Source organism: Ixodes scapularis, unplaced genomic scaffold (genome assembly GCF_016920785.2).
Source record: "Ixodes scapularis isolate PalLabHiFi unplaced genomic scaffold, ASM1692078v2 PGA_scaffold5__190_contigs__length_132052651, whole genome shotgun sequence".
In the NCBI taxonomy this organism is placed as follows: Eukaryota; Metazoa; Arthropoda; class Arachnida; order Ixodida; family Ixodidae; genus Ixodes; species Ixodes scapularis.
In genome coordinates, this window is record NW_024609880.1 from 34,596,027 (window position 1) to 34,615,347 (window position 19,321).

At 43.5% G+C, this 19,321-nt stretch overlaps 2 protein-coding genes across 2 annotated transcripts; one reads left to right on the forward strand and one right to left on the reverse strand.

Moving 5' to 3' along the window:
• Positions 1 to 911: 911 nt before the first annotated feature.
• On the forward strand, positions 912 to 1,967 carry LOC120845992. The gene has a single exon (XM_040217562.3). The coding sequence runs from the start codon at positions 912 to 914 to the stop codon at positions 1,821 to 1,823; it is 912 nt and encodes a 303-aa protein (XP_040073496.1). The 3' UTR covers positions 1,824 to 1,967.
• Positions 1,968 to 3,664: 1,697 nt separating this feature from the next.
• Positions 3,665 to 5,422, reverse strand: LOC115326705. Its single transcript, XM_040217563.3, has 5 exons — positions 4,987 to 5,422; positions 4,417 to 4,519; positions 4,050 to 4,201; positions 3,901 to 3,959; positions 3,665 to 3,703 (listed from the first exon to the last, which is right to left on the reverse strand). The coding sequence occupies exons 1-5, from the start codon at positions 5,216 to 5,218 to the stop codon at positions 3,665 to 3,667; spliced, it is 585 nt and encodes a 194-aa protein (XP_040073497.1). The 5' UTR covers positions 5,219 to 5,422.
• Between the last annotated feature and the right edge of the window lie 13,899 nt (positions 5,423 to 19,321).

Consider the following 19,321-nt stretch of genomic DNA (forward strand, 5'->3'; position numbering starts at 1 on the left):
CTTTTGCAGGTACGGCACTCCCAGTCATTTAGAGAGAAGCTCCTCCAACCATGGCTTCTTGCCAAGCCAGATGGAGAAGTGCTCCTGGCACATTGTACGTGCATGTGCGGGCCTTGGGGAGGCCTGCTGCCACATAGGGTCCGTCCTCTTCTACCTTGAGGCTGTAATCAAGAGGAGGGAGGAGCTGACGTGCACGGACAGGGAAAATGCATGGCTGCCACCGCAGCTGCAGACGCTGGAGGGCCAGCCAGTGGCCAAGATCGATTTCGCCTCGTCCAGGACCAAGATGCGCCGTCTTGGTCAGGGCACAGAGCCACCACAACCGGCTAAACAAGCAACAGTCGCAACTACATCGCCCAATGAATTCAGGTCCTTCCTTGCGGCATGCCACCAAGGGGGATCACGCCCTGCGCTTCTCTCCTTGGTGGAGCCCTACGCTGAAAACTACATTCCCGTGGTCACAAAGTTCCCTCAGGCCATCCTGAGCAGCCTCCTCCAGGACGCCTGCCCATCCACATAGGACGAGGTGCAAGGTCACTGTGACGTCGCTGCAAGTCGGCTTACCATTGATCCAGAGGTACTTCCAGATTGTTTCAGAACGGCGATTTTCTAGTTCCTTGGTCCTGCCGTGCAGATTAGGATCCAAGATGTGACGTCTATAAGGGATACTTATAAACCAACACGCGGCCTTGACATCATGCAGCTGCGGTGGCGCTGTCGATGGCACAGCGCATGCGCAGACGCTTCACTCCTTCCAAATTCAGTTTCTGCGCACGCACAGTGCCCACACCTGGTGTGGGCAAAGGCGAGCTTGTTTGTAAACAGCGTGTTGGTCTAGATTATACTATATAAACTCCCCACAATGTGGGGTCTTATGTTGAAAGAATAAAGTGTGATACTATGATAATGACATGTCGTTGCAGGTGTCTGGATTGATTGAAAATCAGACGAAGACACAAGCTGCAAGCGCAAAATGGTTCCAGTTTCGTGCAGGACGGATCACAGCTTCAAATGCCAGAGCGGTGTGCGTGACATCCTTAACCGACCTCTCCATGAGCCTCCTGCGACGCATCTGTTATCCGACAGAATGCACATTCTGGAGCGTCCAGACTCAGTGGGGCAAAGACCACGAGCCTGATGCAAAGGCTTCTTACAGGAGCCTTTCTCGAGAGCGACACATGCACTTGAAGTGTGATCCATCTGGAGTACACGTCTCAACTGAGCACCCGTTCCTGGCAGCCACCCCCGGCGGCCTTGTTAGTTGCTTCTGTTGTGGGCCGGGGCTCCTCGAGGTTAAGTGCCCTTATAAAACACGGGAACTTTTTCTAGCACAAATTGCAGCAACACGTGATGGGTGCCTCACATCTATCGACGGAGAGCTGCAGTTAAAGCGGGAGCACTGCTACTATTATCAAGTGCAAATGCAGATGCTAGTCAGCAAGAGAATGTATTGTGACTTCGTTGTCTGGACCCTGAAGGACACATTTATAGAGCGGATCTGCTTCAGCGAAGACTTCTGCGATACAATGCTTTCCAGATGCAAGGAATACTTTAGCACTGTTCTACCCCCAGAACTCTGCTTTGAGTACTGGACCAACAAAGAGGGCGAACAAGCTGCAGCAGTGGATGACCCCATGAGTGGAGACTCCGATGAGCAAGATTCATTTTGCTACTGTGGGGGGCCAGAGTATGGCGACATGATCCAGTGCCACGGCGAAAGCTGCATTGGGAAGTGGTTCCGCTTTAGTTGTGTTAAAATCAAACGTGCCCCCAAAGCACGAAAGTGGTTCTGCAAGAATTGTGCCTCGTCGTCGCAACACTAACTTTTCTAGGGATCTGAATCAACACTGGGATCCTTTATTTTTTTGTGTGTGAATTCCAACAGCCTAGTGAGAGTCTCCTGTAAAAGTGTAGCATTACTAAGAAACAAGTGTGTGGTTAGCTGTGTGTACTTTTGTGGCTGTGTAAAAAATGTAACACCTTTTTCTGTTTGAATGAAAACATTTATTCATCTCTTGCACTAAACTCTTGCATATGAATGACTTGCACAATCATTCATCCTTTACAAAAATAGCAGCAATTGTTTGTACACATATTTGTCTTGCAAGTGGCTGTCTCTCAAAGTAGTATCACAGTGGTCATTAAGGGTAGCCTTTGCAGTTTAGCCTTATTTTCCTAGTAGAACGGAACAACAGACTCGCAGAGATTGTCAAAGGCAGAACAAACGTCCACTATGTTGTCGAGAGTAGTGGCATTCCCGATACCCCTAGCCACAAACGAGTCGACTGGAATTGTACTTTTTAGGTTGGTGTACTTGTTTCGGACAAGTCCTATCACGCGTTCAACGTGAATGCGGACATTCGCCAATTTTCTTGTTGATTCGACAACAGCTGGAGGCAGCTGCGCTCGTCCCCTTGTGAAAGCCGGAATCTCCAGCCGTGCACAGTGAACTCCAACAGCTTCAGCAATCCTAAAACCTCTGTCGGCCAGAACAGAATCGCCGGGCAACAGATTATCTAGCACTCCACAAGACTCTGTGATCAGCTTGTCACTAGCCCGTCCACCCCAACCTTTCGATATGAAAGTGATCACATCCTGAGGAGCAATACCGATCAGATATTTCGCGGTGTTGTGGTGCTTGTAGGTAGACCACGTGAGCGCTCGTGCCGCAAGTGACGATGGTCTTTCAATAAATATCTCGAAGCAATCTAGGATCACCGCTACCCTGCTGCCAAATTCCTTTCGAAAAGTCATTGGCATGTCTTTTTCAAGTGCTCCCGCTCTGGCCATTTGATGCAGTCTGAGAGTCGTGTGTAGGCCACGTCCAGCCACTTCTCCACAATCCGAGAAACTGTGGACTGTGAAACTCCAAACCTAAAAAAAATTAAGAAATATAGTTTAGCATTACGATTGAAGATAATGTAACAAGGCAGGCAAAATGGTTAAAGTTTAACATTTCTAAAACCGAAAACGAACAAGAGGGGACAGATTCAAGTCATCTCAAATTTAGATGTCTTGTGTTTGTCCCCTCTTTGAGCCTCGATCTTGAGTTTTAGAAATGTTTAAGTTGAGCAATATGTTTAGACTGTTTTAATGTACTGAAAGTCAAACCAACAAATGACTAGCTACATGGCTGTGTTGATAACTTCGCAACATAACTTGCTAAAGGGCAAGCATTACGGCTCCCATCAGCCAACCTGAGCGAAGCGTGTGATAACCCTCCACCCGTGCGAAACTTTAGGGTAGAAAAGAAGGAAGAGAGTCTTCTCTATCATCTGATATTCTGCCCCCCCCCCCCCCCTCTCTGATCTGAAAAAACCTGCATTCAACACTGTAAGTATCATAACCGATAAGTTTATAATTGTGAAGCTTCACCTGTAGGCAAGGTCCTGCAAGGGCACGTTCATCCGAAGCCTGATGAAAAGAAGAATCATTTCCTGAAATTCGCTCAGGCAATTGTGGGCGTTGCGGCTGACGTGAGGTTGCAGCAGTTCATAGATGTCGAAAAGGACTGTGGAGTTTGGAAGCCCTGTGTAAAAATTGACTAAGTCGTCGTTGTTTCTAAATGCATCTTCTTCAAACTTCTGCTTGCTAAGGCTGGCTCGACCAGAGCACAGATCCGAGAGGAGCCGGCGATTTTCCTCTTCTAGTCTAGCGATGTCCTTCATCTGAAGCTCCGTAACACATTCCTGGTCTTGCAACTCTGAAACATTACACACACACAAAAACAAATTGAGTTCTAAGGAACTCTTACTTGGCATGCTGACGCTACTTACTAGGACTTTAACCATTCTGATGTTAGCCTGAGACTGAGGCAGGAAAAGATGAAGTTTCAAAGTAGCCTCAGTCTCAGGCTAACATCAGAATGGTTAATTTCCACCAGCTCGCCTGCGCACTCACTACAATATCATTACTAGGACTCTCGGGCGATCCTGCGCAACGTCCCTGGTCTTGCAACTCTGAAACATAATATAACAGATTTGCATTCATTACAAAATACTTTTACTTGAAAAGCCAATGCCACGCTGACCGATCAAGGTAACACTTACCGGAGTGTTCGGGTGATTGTTCTTCTGGCAGCAGGGAACGCTGCATCTCGCCGACTACCTCGGGTGTAGCCGCTGCGATGTCTGGTTGCTGACTTGCTGCTGCCGCCTTGCTACGTCCAGGCCCTTTGGCTCGCGCTTGTGTACGCTTGTACCTAAATATGTCCAGTACGCAAAAGCAAAGTTATCAGTAATGGACAGTGGCGTCACTAGGGTCAGTAGCACCCGGGGCAATGGCCTGCAAACACAACCCCCCCCCCCCCCCGAGTGCTGCATCCGGGGTGGTTTGCCCCCTCCCCCTAATGACGCCACTGGTAATGAAAGCATTCTAAGCATTCAACCAGGTAACAGACACTCCCAAAATTTTCACCTGTCGAAGGCAGCAGGTTTGTCTGCAACTGACGACTTGTACCCGAGCTTGAGGCTCGGTGCCCAGTCTGGGTTGAGCTCATCCATGAAGTATGTTGGGCGCCCTGAAAATTTCAGTTTTAACATTTTAATTTTGTTCTTTCCCTCTTTCTCCTTTACTTTGATTGTCTCATGACTTTTTCACCCAGTATCGGGTGTCTTAACAAAATAATAAACTTGCATCAGCTCGCCTGCACCTTCAAAGTGTTTTCCAACATTTAAAGTTTTTGCGCAAAACGACAGCGCCTGAATGCACTGCATGAACAGACGTGAACAGGCTTTGCTTAAATGTAAAATTGTCAATCTCCTAAAAACGTTAAAAACCGCATAAAATAAATTTTAAAAAAAAGATTCTCGTGTGATCGGACGCGGTCATACGCACTTCGAACACTCAGTTTTGCTAGTACCGTGAAACAGCCCATCGGGCACTTCAGTCAAGTGTGCCCACCATTACGCGTGGTTTAAATCGAGTGCTTTTAAATCAATATCTGTTCGTACAGCACCATAATGAATAAAACGAGTTCCAACTCACCTGTCACGAAATGTTCGCCGCATACTCGATAGTGCGTCGCATTTGCAGAAAGGTCCGCGCGCCTGATTCTTTGCAGCCACGCCGCTCTTCTTTTAGCGGTTATAGCGGCAGTTTGTTGGCATTCACCCAGTCTCACCTTGGGGATTGCATAAAATCCAACACTTTTATAGTTCCTTTCGGAGGGCTTATTTCTAGTGCGATGGCTGCACCTGACCACAACGCAATTTACCATTGCGCGCAAGACAGTTGATCGCGCTTTCTATTACTTGGTGATACCTAGTTTTCGACGAAACAACACGGGAACAAAAGTACACAGAAACCACAAGCGCGGAAACACTCAAAATAAATTCTGAAACGTCGCTGCCCGAGACGAGTAAATGCGCAGCAAACGGTCTGTGGAGGAGCAACGTTGATCAAACACACAAGCGGACACAACGACACAAAATGCAAAATGGCAACCGCTGGCGTCGACGCTAACGCCCCTAGCGGACTGACGTCAGGCGCAAAGCATGTATTGCTCAGCAATTTGCTCTTAATTTGTCTTGAGTGCCTTCACTGAACCTTTAGACTCCGCTCTTTGCGTTTTTATTTTTAATGTAGAAATTGAGTGTACGCGGAGTGATCTGTTTTCGTAATCATAACGCCCACAAGCTTGAAGCATTCGGAGCACGTGAGTACATTATTCCCATGCACTAAACTATAAGCAGATATATATATATGTATAGATACCATTTTGACTTGGAACTTTCAGATATTTAATATATTAGTGCAATATTGAAATCATATAATGTGGGTTGCAAAAAGAAGGAAATATAGGATATAAATTTAAGTTAGACAAACCGGATGAAGAGAAAAAGTAAATTATAACTAGGATATTTCTTTTTTATAGTGACTAGACAACATATTGTGATAGAATATAGCGCATTTTGAAACTACAAATCTGACGAACACGAAGAGCCCCATGCCGCATAGGCTAATGTAGAAAGTTATATTTTTCTGTAAGAAAAATCCGCACCTAAATAAAGATGTATCAGTTATCGACTGACTGATTGATTGATTGTCACGTAAATGTCATACGATGAAACTAATATGCACTGGTATGACGTTTTGAATAAAACGATTTTATGAATCGTAACTTACTAGCGTCTTCTTGTTAGTGGCACTGATTGACGTTCCTGTAATCTGAGGGAAAATAAACTAGCGTGTCTTCTTCATAACAATATCCGGTCAACCTTTAATGGTATAAATGCCGCATTCTTTAATTAAAATGACTCTTTTGTATAGTTTTTTTTTTTTTGCAGGATATTGTTTGACGACCTGTACGACTGTGTGTGTGTTGACACTTGCGTCAGAGGTAAAATAAATCTAGGAATATGTCGAAAATCTACATGCGGTGTTTATCTCCCTTTACTTGCCCAACTAATAAAATGTAACTGGTTCACTGATTCAATGTACCTTTCCTACTTTTGCGTCATTCTAAATAAAATAAAGCTGAGCCATAGCACATAAGGTTTCAATATTATGTTTTTCGTAATAGGCAGGCACCTCCCTAATATTTTGGAGACAAGTCTTTTCTTGTTGGCAATTAGTTTTACATTCATTTCTCAATGTGCGTCTTCTGGTCCATCGCATGGTGGAAATTCTGGCAATTTCTCATTCGGTTAATGAATTCCAAACTAAGCATAAAACAAAACAATTTGAAGCTTGCTTCGAAACGCTGCTTTATTAAAGTATGCTCTAGGTTCTAAATGCCTCATTAAGTGGTTGCTTGCGGTTACTTTGAGATGACTAATTATCATGTGTTTTTTTTAATTTGGCGTCATGTGACTTGTCGTGGTTGAGGCAACTAAGGTTATGATGACGTGTGATCGACTAAAATATTGAGATACACAGGTGGATTTAAACTTACATTTGCTCAAAGTGTTTGTTGGTTTTAAACGCGCGGTGGATTCTTAGATTGCTTTTTAATTTCTTTTGCCTCAGGTGTGCCTTTAAAAAGCTAATATGTTCAAGGTTGCGTGGAACGTAAAAAAATATACACCAGACAGTTTCAAGAATCTTATTAACTGAGTGAAATCTTATTGCTCTCTAACGTTTTCCATCGTGAAGTTCAAAGTAGCCAGCGTGCAATTCCCCGCAAGACGAGCTATGGTCAGTCATTAAGAAACTTTCCTCTTTACGTCCCCAAATTCACAATCATGGTATTTCATAGTGTTTTCCTGGTGTAATTAGTTACCAGTGCCAGCTATTACTATTAATGCAATTTTACGGGATTTTATAACACGAACATTCTGCATCATATTGTTCCTGAGCAAAGTTCTGACTCTCTCATGAATGTTTATTCGGGCCAAAGTGCTGACGCAAAAAGCAATATTATTTGTTTCTGAAAGAAACGATTAGAATAAGATTTAAAAAAATTACTGACGTTGCGCGCAAGCAAAAAAAAATGAAGATAGAAAAACGAAAGCACGAAAAACGTAGAAATCAAAGATAAGAAAAAAAAAACCTTATGTGCTAGGGCTTTTAAATAGTCTGCGGAAATTAGTTTGGTTAAAACTTTAGCCGGCTGCAGACTTAAAATATCAAGAGAAGCTTCTCCCACAAAGGTCTCTACTCACACTAATGTAGCGATTTGGGTGACTTGGTATATGTTATTCATGGTGAAAAACAGCTCAAAAACGAAGGCGTCGAGAAGGAACGAACACGAGAGGACGAAGCTGTACTCGCAACTGAAGTCTTATTGGGGAAAAAGATTAAAGGAAAATAGGATGTGCAAAACAGTTAACAGATACCAACAATAATTACCTGCTGATCTATCAAGCCCAACATAATATAAGTGCTCAATAACCTCAAAAAACAATTTTTATATTCGCTTGATTGGAGGTTACCTCCTCTCCACTTGCCCTGTCTCCAGCGTTTTCTCTGCTAAAGTGGAAAGGGTGGCGGGCTTTGTCGGAGGAGCTTAATCGTCCTGCTATTCTGAACCTGGAGCAGACTATAGTGATCACTGAATATGCCTTCAGATATCTATATAGTGTGCAATAATGTGCACATTAGCACTCTAGCTTGTCACTGTAAATGCAGAGTGCGACGCCGCTAGCGCAAGCGATTGCTGAATTTTCCAGTTCTTTTTTTCTCACACACCTGACATACTGTTATCAAAATAAGTACTGTATTGGAATGTTTTTTTTTTTCACCTCACCACCTTGAGTCTGGTTGACGCGCTCGCATTTTGTTATAACCGAGTGAGTTGTGACCTCTTACGACGAGAGAGCACATTGGTCTACGTCATGTGGCCCTTGAAAACTAGCGATATCCTTGCGTTTCCTTTTTTCGTATCAATAATTCACCCTGTGATAAAAGCAAAAACAACGTTGGTTTCTATTTTAAATGTACATTTTTCATAGTATATACGTAAATATGACCTCGCAAATATACTGTCAAACCTTCATTGTAGTGAAACCCAGTCATACATGGCGCCAGGGTGCCAATCTGTTGCCTCGTGGCAAGAAATTACGCGAGAGCGCGAGGCTGCATAACGCACTGGCTCTCAACCAAACGCAAGTGTCTGAACCAGCCTGAAAGCCGCGGTCACACTGGTAATATAACCTACAAAACGAGAGCCTGTAGACCCTTTCTGTGGCATGTTTCTTCCCTGTATGACAGTCCTGTCACATTAGTCAGAAAAAAACATGTCTCTAGACATTTCGCATTGCATGAAGCAAGTACGCTTCGAAACATGCTTCGGGCGTGTCCGTAGCTGGTACTGTGATCGCGTCTCCTGCGATCATCGTGTATTTTGTACGATATACAGGGTGCTTATTTTAAGATAAACAAACAAAGAAAAAAAAGCGCGAAAGTTAGAATAATGCGGTTTGTGCAGGTGAGTTATACGGACAGGTGCACATAATATAGTGGGCTATTAGTAACGATCAGTCCGCTAATTAGGTAAATACGCTATTAGCTTTTTTATAGTATTATTGAATATAAAAATTAAAGACGTTTACAAATCTCCGTACCCCGAAATAAGAGCGCGGTTCTTGAGGAGGCAGAGGGGAGGGTACGGAGGGGAGGGCATGCCCCTTCTCCTCCTCCTCCATACGCGAACTCTCTACTCCTCCCCTCCTCCTTTGCTCCTCGTCGTCCCCTCGTTTCCTCCTCCTCCTCCCATCGTTCTCCTCCCCTCCTTCTATCCTTCTTCTCTCCCCACTTCCTCCTCCCCCGTACCTTACCCTACTCCTCCGCACGTGACATCAATTTTCCTGCTAAATCTAGCAGAGAAACTGAATTTGTTCATCGGTGACGTGACACCAAGTCATGTGACGTCATTTTCCCCGTTAAAATTAAGGGGGAATTGAATTGGTGTTGAGGTCACGTGACGTGGATTTTTCCGCTAAATTTAGAGCGGTTATGCCGACGACGACGACGCCGCGAAACCCGGAAACGGGTGCCTAGGAGCTGGGCTCCAAAACATGTATGGTTCTGATCAGAAATTCGCTGAGCAGCATCGAAAATCACTAAATCAGTCAATATTATAAAGACTTAGATCAGGTGGGCATTACGGTGGTGCGCCAAAGTCACCGCTCGTGCAGCAGGAGCGAACCTACCGGTGGGCTAACCCTTCCGCGCGGTTATTCTGTCTCTTGTCATAGCTCCTCAGCTTTATGCCCGCTGCACCAGTGACAACTTAGTGGGCCTCCTACATGTTCAAAGTCCTTCTAATGTTGACCGATTTAGTGGTTTTCAATTATGCTCAGAAAGTTTCCAATTCAAACCATACATTTATTTCAACAAATTCAGAAGTTATTTAACACATTTAATGAATAATTTAACCTATCGTGACGATTAGCTTCCTATATTGTGTCCTCCTGGCGGTATAACACACCTGCACGAACCATATTAGCGTAGCTATCACGGCTTTTTTTTAAACAAAACTGTTAACCTTAAAAATGAACACCAACATAAACAGTGATATTGTGGTTCTAGAGGGCACAATTTGATGTGGGACACTATAGAGTCCCACATAGTTCCTACAGAGTATACTCTGTAGGAATCATGTGCTAAATAAGCCTAAGATGAACATGATTGTAGACCTCAGACTGGGGCAGAAAAGAGAACACAACAGAAGGTAGTAAAAGAGGAGGCAACGTCTCAAGAAACGTCTCAAGCCTAAGATGTCGTGTTCACGCTCACTGCGTTCTGCAGTATTAGCTTCTGTAGCACGCGGGCTGAGAGTTGAATCGAGGTTGGAAAGCAGCGTCTTTGAATACTAGAAATGCTAATGCTACCCTACTTTCTGTCTAGCATTCAAATTCTCCCGACTTCGTTCAGAGGTGACGTCTCCCGATTTCTCAGATGGAGTGTGGCGCGAGGTGCCCTTGACGTCAGCGTTGAACTTTCAGGGCTTTTGTTGAGGCGCGTACTTGTCATCTAGAATGATGACAACGAGTCGGTCTTTGTGACTTACTTCTCTCTCGAGAAATGGCTCTCTCACAACAAATTCTTGTCGCGGCAAACGGAGCGTTTTGGGTCTTATTTTTATGACTGTTTGCCTTTCCACTTTGGTTTAGATGCAGTGCCAAAACTAAAGCGCATCAAAAGAGACAAGAAAGCACCAAACGTATTTATGAGGCCACGTCCGCATAAGTATAATATCGTCAAAACAAGAACTTGCGTTGAGGATGCTTGCAACATTTTTATCAGTAAGGGAGAATTTGCAGCAAGCAAGAAAATATTCTTTCGTTTTTGTGCTGGCAAATTAGTTACACTGGAATAAACCTTGCACGTGTCCACAGCGCCACTCGTTGTATTAAACGTACTAGACTTAGGTGGACGTCGGCTCAAAAAGAAATTTGGTATTTTTCTGATATCTTTATTTTAGATAAATACATGTCCACATACTTTAGCGTTCTATCCGAATCGCTACACTTTGTTTCAGCTTAAGTCATGAAGCAGCAATCGGAGGATCGGTGGCCGAGTGGGCTAGCGGACACTAGCGGACACCAGCTCGGAGCGCGTGGAGTGAAAGCTCGTGCTGCAGAACCCAATATCATAGAGTAATATAGTAAACTTAAAGAGTGACACGACCATAGGGCCTAGCGGCCCGCTTAGTCCGCCTGACAGCTACCGCTCGTAGCGGAGATTAGGAGACGTTACTCCGTTTCCGCGCCGGTTTCCGGTATAGATAGTTTCGGTTTCAGATTGGACGTGCTTAGGGATCCCGGTATAGGTAGTTTCGGTTTCGAATTTCGCGCGCTTAGCCATCAGCGTACCACCCCCCCCCCCCCCCTCCCCTCTATTCCTGTGCCCTCCACATGCCCAGTCTAGGGTTATCTCCAGCAGCTCGCCTGCACTCTGTATCTTTATTACCTGTCTTTACAATAATATAGTTGTTTGCTACTGTAAAACCTTTTAAGTTTTACTACACCCACGCTGTCCATGGCGTCTGCTCTATTTAAAAGCAACATTAGCATTTCGTTCAAAATCTCTTTATTTTGTCCACAGGCATGAACTCATATGAACATGTAAATCAGGTATAAAGCGCATTATGTTGTGTAATAAACTAATACTTTCAAAATTACGATCAAATAATAAAAATATAAGGTATTCTTGCATACACAAAAAAAAGCATAATGATTTCTAACCGAAGCGTACGAAACAGTTTCAGAAGTGAACAGAGCAATCAATTACTTTTGCTATCACGACGGCTTACACATCAAAAGCAAGTGTCATCATAAATAGAATGTATCTATCATTACCAATCAGAACAGAACGCCGCACACACCACATACAGCAAGAAACGAACTTGTACGCAATTCAGAACACCAATTTACATAGCCTAAAACTTGTTTGAGGCGAGACATGGCTGAACAATGAGCACGTCTTTCGGGATGTGAGAAGAATGAAAACTGACATGCTGCAAAATGGATATCAGGATCTAGAACAAAAAGTTGTCTTTACAAGTGCAACACATACGAGCAGGCACAACAAAGACCGAAAGCCATGATAACATTGCTTAAAGGCCGGCGACCAGACTGGAGATTCTGCAAGGCAGAAGATCCTCCTCACCATGGGGGAGGAGCAAACAGGCAACGGTGGACAGGGTAGAAGGGGGAGAGGAGGAATCGGAGAAAAGTGGGAAGTGCGAACTGGTCGTCGGTCTTTAACAGAATATCCTTGATCATGGAAATCAAAACAAACACGAAATCACAGGGAGAGATATGCTGCATGTGCCATGTTTCCTTATATAAGGGACAACCGTAAATATCTGACTGGAGCTGTGCGAAATGCCCCAGAGCAGTAGCATGTGAATAAAGGAATCAATAAATATTCGACACAAATATCAAACATGCAAATGTAAAAGGCTGCTTGACATGTCAAGACCTTGATCTTATACTAGGTGTTTCAGCGACGACTGACAAAAAATCGAAATATTTACTCTTCGTAATAAAGAAAAAGAAACTCTTTGCGGAAACAAACTCCCAGCCTCGGTTGACCTCTCGGATTACAGAAAGCATAGTAATTACCCATGTAATTAACTTTTTAATTGCTGGCTGTTTGACCCAAGTTCCACTAGAAATTTTGAAGACACCCACCGGAAAGAGAGAAATCCATTTACAAAATAAAAAAAAAAAACGTGCAACCGGCTTGAAGATATTCATTGACAAGTTTTGGTATTTTTGACACCAATTTCAAACGCGGTCACTCTTTGCGTAAAATCGATATCCTTGTGGAGAGATACACACTAAACATTCCATGTCAGAAGTCATACAGCTCTGGCTGAACACTCGATTGGAGGACACAAATTGCCATGTTTTAATGCAGAGTGATCTCCTGCTCTAGTACCATTATGTCAACTGATCCGGGCTGTCACTGCTCCTGAAAAGTAAGGCTATGCAAAGGGCTAAGGTGTTACATAAATAATGAACACAAATTTTCAATAACTGGAAATGCAACAGTTGTGTGGCAGCTAATGAAACAAAAATACAGTCGATTCTACATTCGAGACTATGCCAGGGAGCAGCATTAACATCGTGCTCGCAGTTGGCAGCAATAAAGTAGAGCTGGCACTTGCTACAAGAAAAAGATAAAATTGGAACCTGTTACAATCTGCCAGCAAAGAAAGGTTATTAACTTGCGTGATTGCAGAGAGCCTACTTATTTGCGGTCGAACAGTAGGGACAGCTGTTTTGGGGAGTCTCGTCTGTCCAGGATCCATAAAGTTCTTTGTAGTGAAGGGTTCACTACATTGAGCTGTGTGGCGTTATTTCCTATGAGCTCAGGGCGTTTAGCATACCATAGCCATGTCTTTGACTTGAAAATATCATTGCGCTTACAACCTATGTTACATTCATTGAACGGGTGAAATAAACTGCGAATGTGTGAGCCTTGCTCTTTTACATATCGGAAGTTTTGAATGCCACCGCTAATTGAAACCTCCGCGTTTTGCAAAGTTCACAGTCGTATATCCCCTCCGGTAGTTTTCTCTTTTTTACAGTGCAGTATTATATGAACAAACCAACGATGGATATTGCATTCGAAACCCACCCTCTCATGCAACGTGGAAGAGATTGGTGTCTTTGTGTTCATGCTAATGTTATATCGTACAAACTTTTGGTTGGTTGTCATTTCATCACTTTATGGGTGATTTGCAAAATATTTGTGAAAATTTGCTCTTGCTGAGAATATCTATTTTTTACCATTTTGTTTTTGTTAAACGTGGTGTGCAACTCAGACAACACCATCTATCTAGCCCCGAATCATATGAAAGTTTTCCTGACTTGCCATACGTACAGTAAAGCAGGATATTTTAAAGTGTGAAGTACGTTGTCTCTGCAAATATTTTTTTTCATATCTATACTGACTGTTTCCTTCAAGCAAATGTCCTACGTAAGGACAACATCGAAATATATACGTACCTTGCATTACGTCAAATACAGCAAAACTAAACAAGTGGCTTCTTATTTTTTTTTTTCTATTGTCGGTGAACCAGAGCACGCAGCAGTAGCTTCCGTAGGGCATCACATGATTCAGTGGGGGGAAACACAACGAAGAGCTTAATGTGCGTAATCTAGTGGATTTAGGTCCAACGAGACGTTCCTGCAGTTTATATCGAATGCTGAATACTATCGGCTGACAGAAAAATAAACTAAAAGTGAATCCGACAGGTCACAAGATGGTCTAGCTCTATCGGGCTCAGAATACAGCAAAAGCTTAACGCACGCGTGACGGATAACCACTAGTGAATGAAAGAAATGTCGTGCCGTTTAAGCTATCTTTGTGTTAACCAACGCGAAGTTCCAAACAACTTACCTTCTGTTCAAAGAAGTAGGACTTGACGACCTTCTTATGTATGGAGACCAACGCTACATCCCAACAAACTCACACATTTAATAGGTGATAAAAGATAGAATGGCTCGAACGGGAGTATGGTCTTGGAGTACATGCTCGTGCACCCCACTGGCGCGTGCTTTTGCTCACACGTTTTTGTCTTCCAGCTACGCGGTATTCTTCCCGCCACTACAGACCTGACGCACTGCGCAAAAACGAAGAGCTAAAGCTGCTCGGCTACATGAAGCACGAACTGAAGGTGAGCTTTTCGAGAACGCGGGTAATTATGCGTCTCCTCGTTGCTTGCGTTGCGACCGAAGAGCGTTAAAGAGGCACGGTGGCGAGACGTGCAGACGGCAGACCATGCCAACTACGCGGAGACGCCATCCTAGACCATGCCGAGCATTATATATCACGTGCTTGCGACTTAGTATATGAAAACTATGTAATTGTATTACATATCTTGAATATAGCTGGGTTGAGACGATTTTAAAAAGAAATACTCTTACAGGAAATAATTTAAACCTTGTTACTCAAAAGCGCCGCCTGGTGTAGGCTGTTAGAAGCACGTATCTGGGCCGCGAAACCGCGCTTGTATCCTCTCTTTAAGTTTACTACATTACTCTATGCCAGGATCCCGGCTTCAATCCCCACCCCTGCCCATCTCGATCTGGTTGAGCACCGCGCCGGCGTGCGGACGTCTATCACTTCTGCGTGGTGCAAGTTAAAAAACCCAGGCTAGCGGTTGTACCGCACTGGCTAAACTTCTGATCTACAACTGGGAGACTCGTTGCCCGTTGCGGCAGAACAAGCTCTAGGCTGTATAAACATACACAGAACCCAATTTTCTTTTTCCAGGAGCAGCCGATGCCACAAGATCGAACTCCGGGCTTTCAGAGTTCCTGCAAAGAACGCGAACTCGTGCACTGGAAGCACTGTTCAGGGCCACATGCTTGCTCTTGTAGCATGGGGTGCGTCTAAAGTTAAAGAGGCGAGGCAACGATTTTTGTACTGTGCGTAAATACCGCATAGAACGGATCCCTGACGTTGATGACGTGTGAAACACCCATTTATTTTTCACCACACGCAATCGAAGTCGGAGAGAGAATTAAAGAAAAACGGGCAGCGTTCACCCCGTCAACTCGCAGTCAGAACAAGCGGCAGCGTGATCTGGAGCCGAATATATGCCGCCAATGTTGATCACAACCACGCGCTGGGGTTGCCAAGTCACAGCACACCCACTGAGTTCCAGACATTTTTACGGTTCGGCTATTGTCGTCATTGCAGCGATTGGACAAGGGCACCCGAAGGATTCTCGAGCTATCGGTTATCACGAGCCCAAATCGAGTGCCCACGCAATGCTCGAGTCCATTCTATAAGCCACATTCAAACATCGTCACTGGGTGGAACTGCGACCGTCCAGCTAAGTCATCAAGTTCTGTGAGCAAGAGATTGAATGAACACTCTCGCTTTTGTCCTTAAAATTAGACCGTAACAGATAAGTTTCTTGGCCAGGGTCGTTGCGTGCGAGTATCCTTGAGTCCCACTAGTGCCAATAAGCTCGTGTGAAGTGAAAAACATTCAAATCAAATATCGTTGCACCGCCGTTTTAAGCTGAAATTAAGTATAGAGTCCCTTTCTTGAGGAGTTTCAGTTTTCTGCGATACGTAGTGTATTTACAAAACAAAACAATGTTTTCTTATCATAAAAACCAGGTATAATGCAAATAAACCAAAATACAAACAAGAAAAAAATAACATTAAATTACTCCTCTGAGAAAACGTGGGTGCGCGTAGCGGAAGTCGAGGCACCAGTTAGGGTTAGTAGGCATCCTGTTTTGGACGGGACCAGACGTCCTATTTTTGCCGGGAGTTTTATTTTTGCCGTACTGTCTTTTTGGTGTAACAAAGTTTTATGTCCCGTTTTTGTGGGGACATGCATTGCAGCTGCGAAATGAGTACTAAGCAAATGGAATCAAACCGAAAGAAGGTTTAGTTGTTGCATACGTAATGTTTTAAAAATATATACATGTTAGGAAACATAATGTAGTGGCGTCTGCTAATACATTTTGTTCACATAAACGTGTGTTCGGGAAACTCTTCCATAGTATTACTGAACTTGGCCTGCATTGGTTGGAAACATTTATTCTTGTTGTCAAAAAATAAAGAAGAAAACTACTTGTGGTTTAAGGAAAAACTGCGAAAAATGGGTTATGGGTGTCCATACTCATGTGAAGCAAAACAATTTTTCTGCTTCGTTACCCCCCCCCCCCCCCCCTACACACACACACACCACACTTCTTATTATTTTTAGTCCCAAGATTATGGTAACCCTAGCAGTAGAGCGCACATTGTTTATTAACGTAACAATTATATAAAATGAGTACCTCCAAGATACTCACTTCAGTTGGCTCTGGAATAATAAATAGTGAAACTTAAACAACAAGGAGCATCGAAGCCAGGGTCCTTGAACAGATCTCAGATTACGACGTGGTTTTTGCGCAATATTTAGAAAATCAATTTACTGAGCTCCAATACCCTCGCCACACCGGCATCTTACACGAAACTTGGTACACCATCATCTGCTGGTTTGCCAATTTTTGTTTTCGGTCTAAATTTCTTTTAAAATGCCTCGTGGCAAGAGTATTACTTTGATACCTTTGCAGCAGAAACCTTTCTAACGTCGTCTCAAGTTTGTGTTTCCCAGTGAAGCTACTACTGTTGATTCCTGAAGAAATATTATCAGCATGACTAAAGCACCAAAATGCATAGTTCGCTAAACTGGGTATGACGAAAAGTATTTCTAGAGCAAATATTACAATTCATGTGGCAATTTGAACAAGAGTATATAATATTTTATTACTCTGTGTTTTTCCAAGTTTATGCAAAAAACTACAAAAATAACAAATCCCTCAACTGCGTTGAAGATTGCAAGATTAACTTAATAAATTTCTGTAATTAGGACATTTAAGCAAATATAAAGTTGTTATGAATAGAAAGCATTAAAAATAACATGTAATACCTCCCACACAAATTAAAAGTGGATTACAATAACTCCCTTTATATATGCCGCTTTCGGTCTCGCAGTGGAAGATGGGCTCATTAGCGTTATCGTCTGAAATTCCTAATGGCGCTTTGCTTTTTACTCAAGACGGAAGATAGTCATTTTTACAGTTCAGCGAAAGTTCTAAAGATAACGTAATCATGTTTAATATTGAATTAATTAGGACATCAAAGCAAAACTTCAGGAGCATTCAGGAATAATTACGCTGATATGTCATTTGTTTTTTACAGCATACTGCGAGCCATTATTGTGGTCCAATAAGGTGTCTGCGGTTACATTTTTGTGGACAGGAATCTCCCGACAGAGACTTTTTCCGAGGGGTGTTTTGACATGTGCTGTAAAATCAGCAATAGCTTGCTATTGTGTTAGGCTGATCGCTATCATTAGGAATTGTGTGGATATAGGTAACGATTAAACAGTCGAGTAAACGCCTAGGGGTTTGCTTACTCGTTAAAAAAAAAACATTTTGGGGGCACAAATATTTATGCTAAACCTTGAGTTCAAAACATACTTGCACCATGATTTGGAGGATCGTTGAAATTATTATACTTTACTCAAGATAAATTTACTGCAAATGAACTCTTTAATTTCCTTTCAAGCACATAGGCTATCTGTTACTCTACCAACTCTGACAATCATATTCATTCTTAGCAACTGCTTAATCTGATCCAAAAACGGGGCCGGCGTGCTAGGGACAGCGTGTTAGCTAAGACTGTGTGAAAGGAAGCACTGCCAAAGTTAACGCCAGAGCAGACGGGCACATGATATACTATTTCAAGCGCTGGCGATCCCCAGACATGGCAGGATTTCCATCAGAGTCTAAGTTAAGACGAAGACCCTTTGCTGTTTTGAAACATGAACCGCCGCTTGCGTCCCAAACACCTTCCGGTCGATCCGTCTTTGCAAGCATGTCGAGCTTGCTTATGTCACCAGTGCTAGATAGCACAAAAGGTGCACGGTCAACAAAGGTGGAGATTTAACGAAAGCCTTTGGTTCTACAATCTACCGTCTTATAGGAGACCAGTTGCATTAGCGTGGTTCCGTATTTGTGCGTATCAGCAACATAGCTGCAACATCGTGATGGCAGTGTTGTGGGTTGTGAACAGAAGACCGGAATTACCGCCGATGTGACCGTGTGTTCGCGTATCAGTGGTGTAACAAGATGAGATCGTAAACTGTCGGGCATTGCATGATGCTGTTGGTCGGGCCGTGATCAGAGGGGGTGGGGTGTCGCAGGTTGACATTCCGCTTTACATTAAAAAGTTTAATACCACTTGAGGAATTACGTGCAATCGATCAACGTGCGGATGGTCATGTTGGAACGCTGGTCTGAACTGTAGAAGCTCCTATCGCTATCGTATACAGTGGCCAATGTGACTGGGAATTGTCTCGACCCCGAGAGCGATTGCGCTCTGGGGCGAGGACTGAACAGTACGAAATCGTGACGGAAAGTACGTATATTTATAGTATGGAATTTCTGCATTAAAAAACAATAGTAGGTAAAATCGAAAAAAAAAAAGCTACCCTTTATTTTGCTGTTTAAATATACTACGGTTCCTGGAGAAACTGCCCTCCAAGTGGCGCGCTGGGATGAGCGCTACAAGTTTTCGGGCTCGCCGCGGCGTAGCTCCGTACACTTAACACCTGCCGCAAGTCGCGGCTTTGACTGCATTCAAGTTGATCGAAAAGCGATTTCTTAGCCCGTGAAGCATCACTTCCAGCTGAGTGAATATCCGTTCTACGGAGATTAATTCAAGACGGCAATTGCAGCTTTGCGCGAACATCACAAATAGAAAAACCAATAGAAATACAGGCTACGGCGTGCCGTGTGGGGGAACAAACTCATGGCTTCGAACCGCAATGGAGCGGCTTGATTTATTGGCTTTCAAATAATTACGGCATGATCGAGCGTTTACTTTTTAATAAGAGATTAATCCCCTGA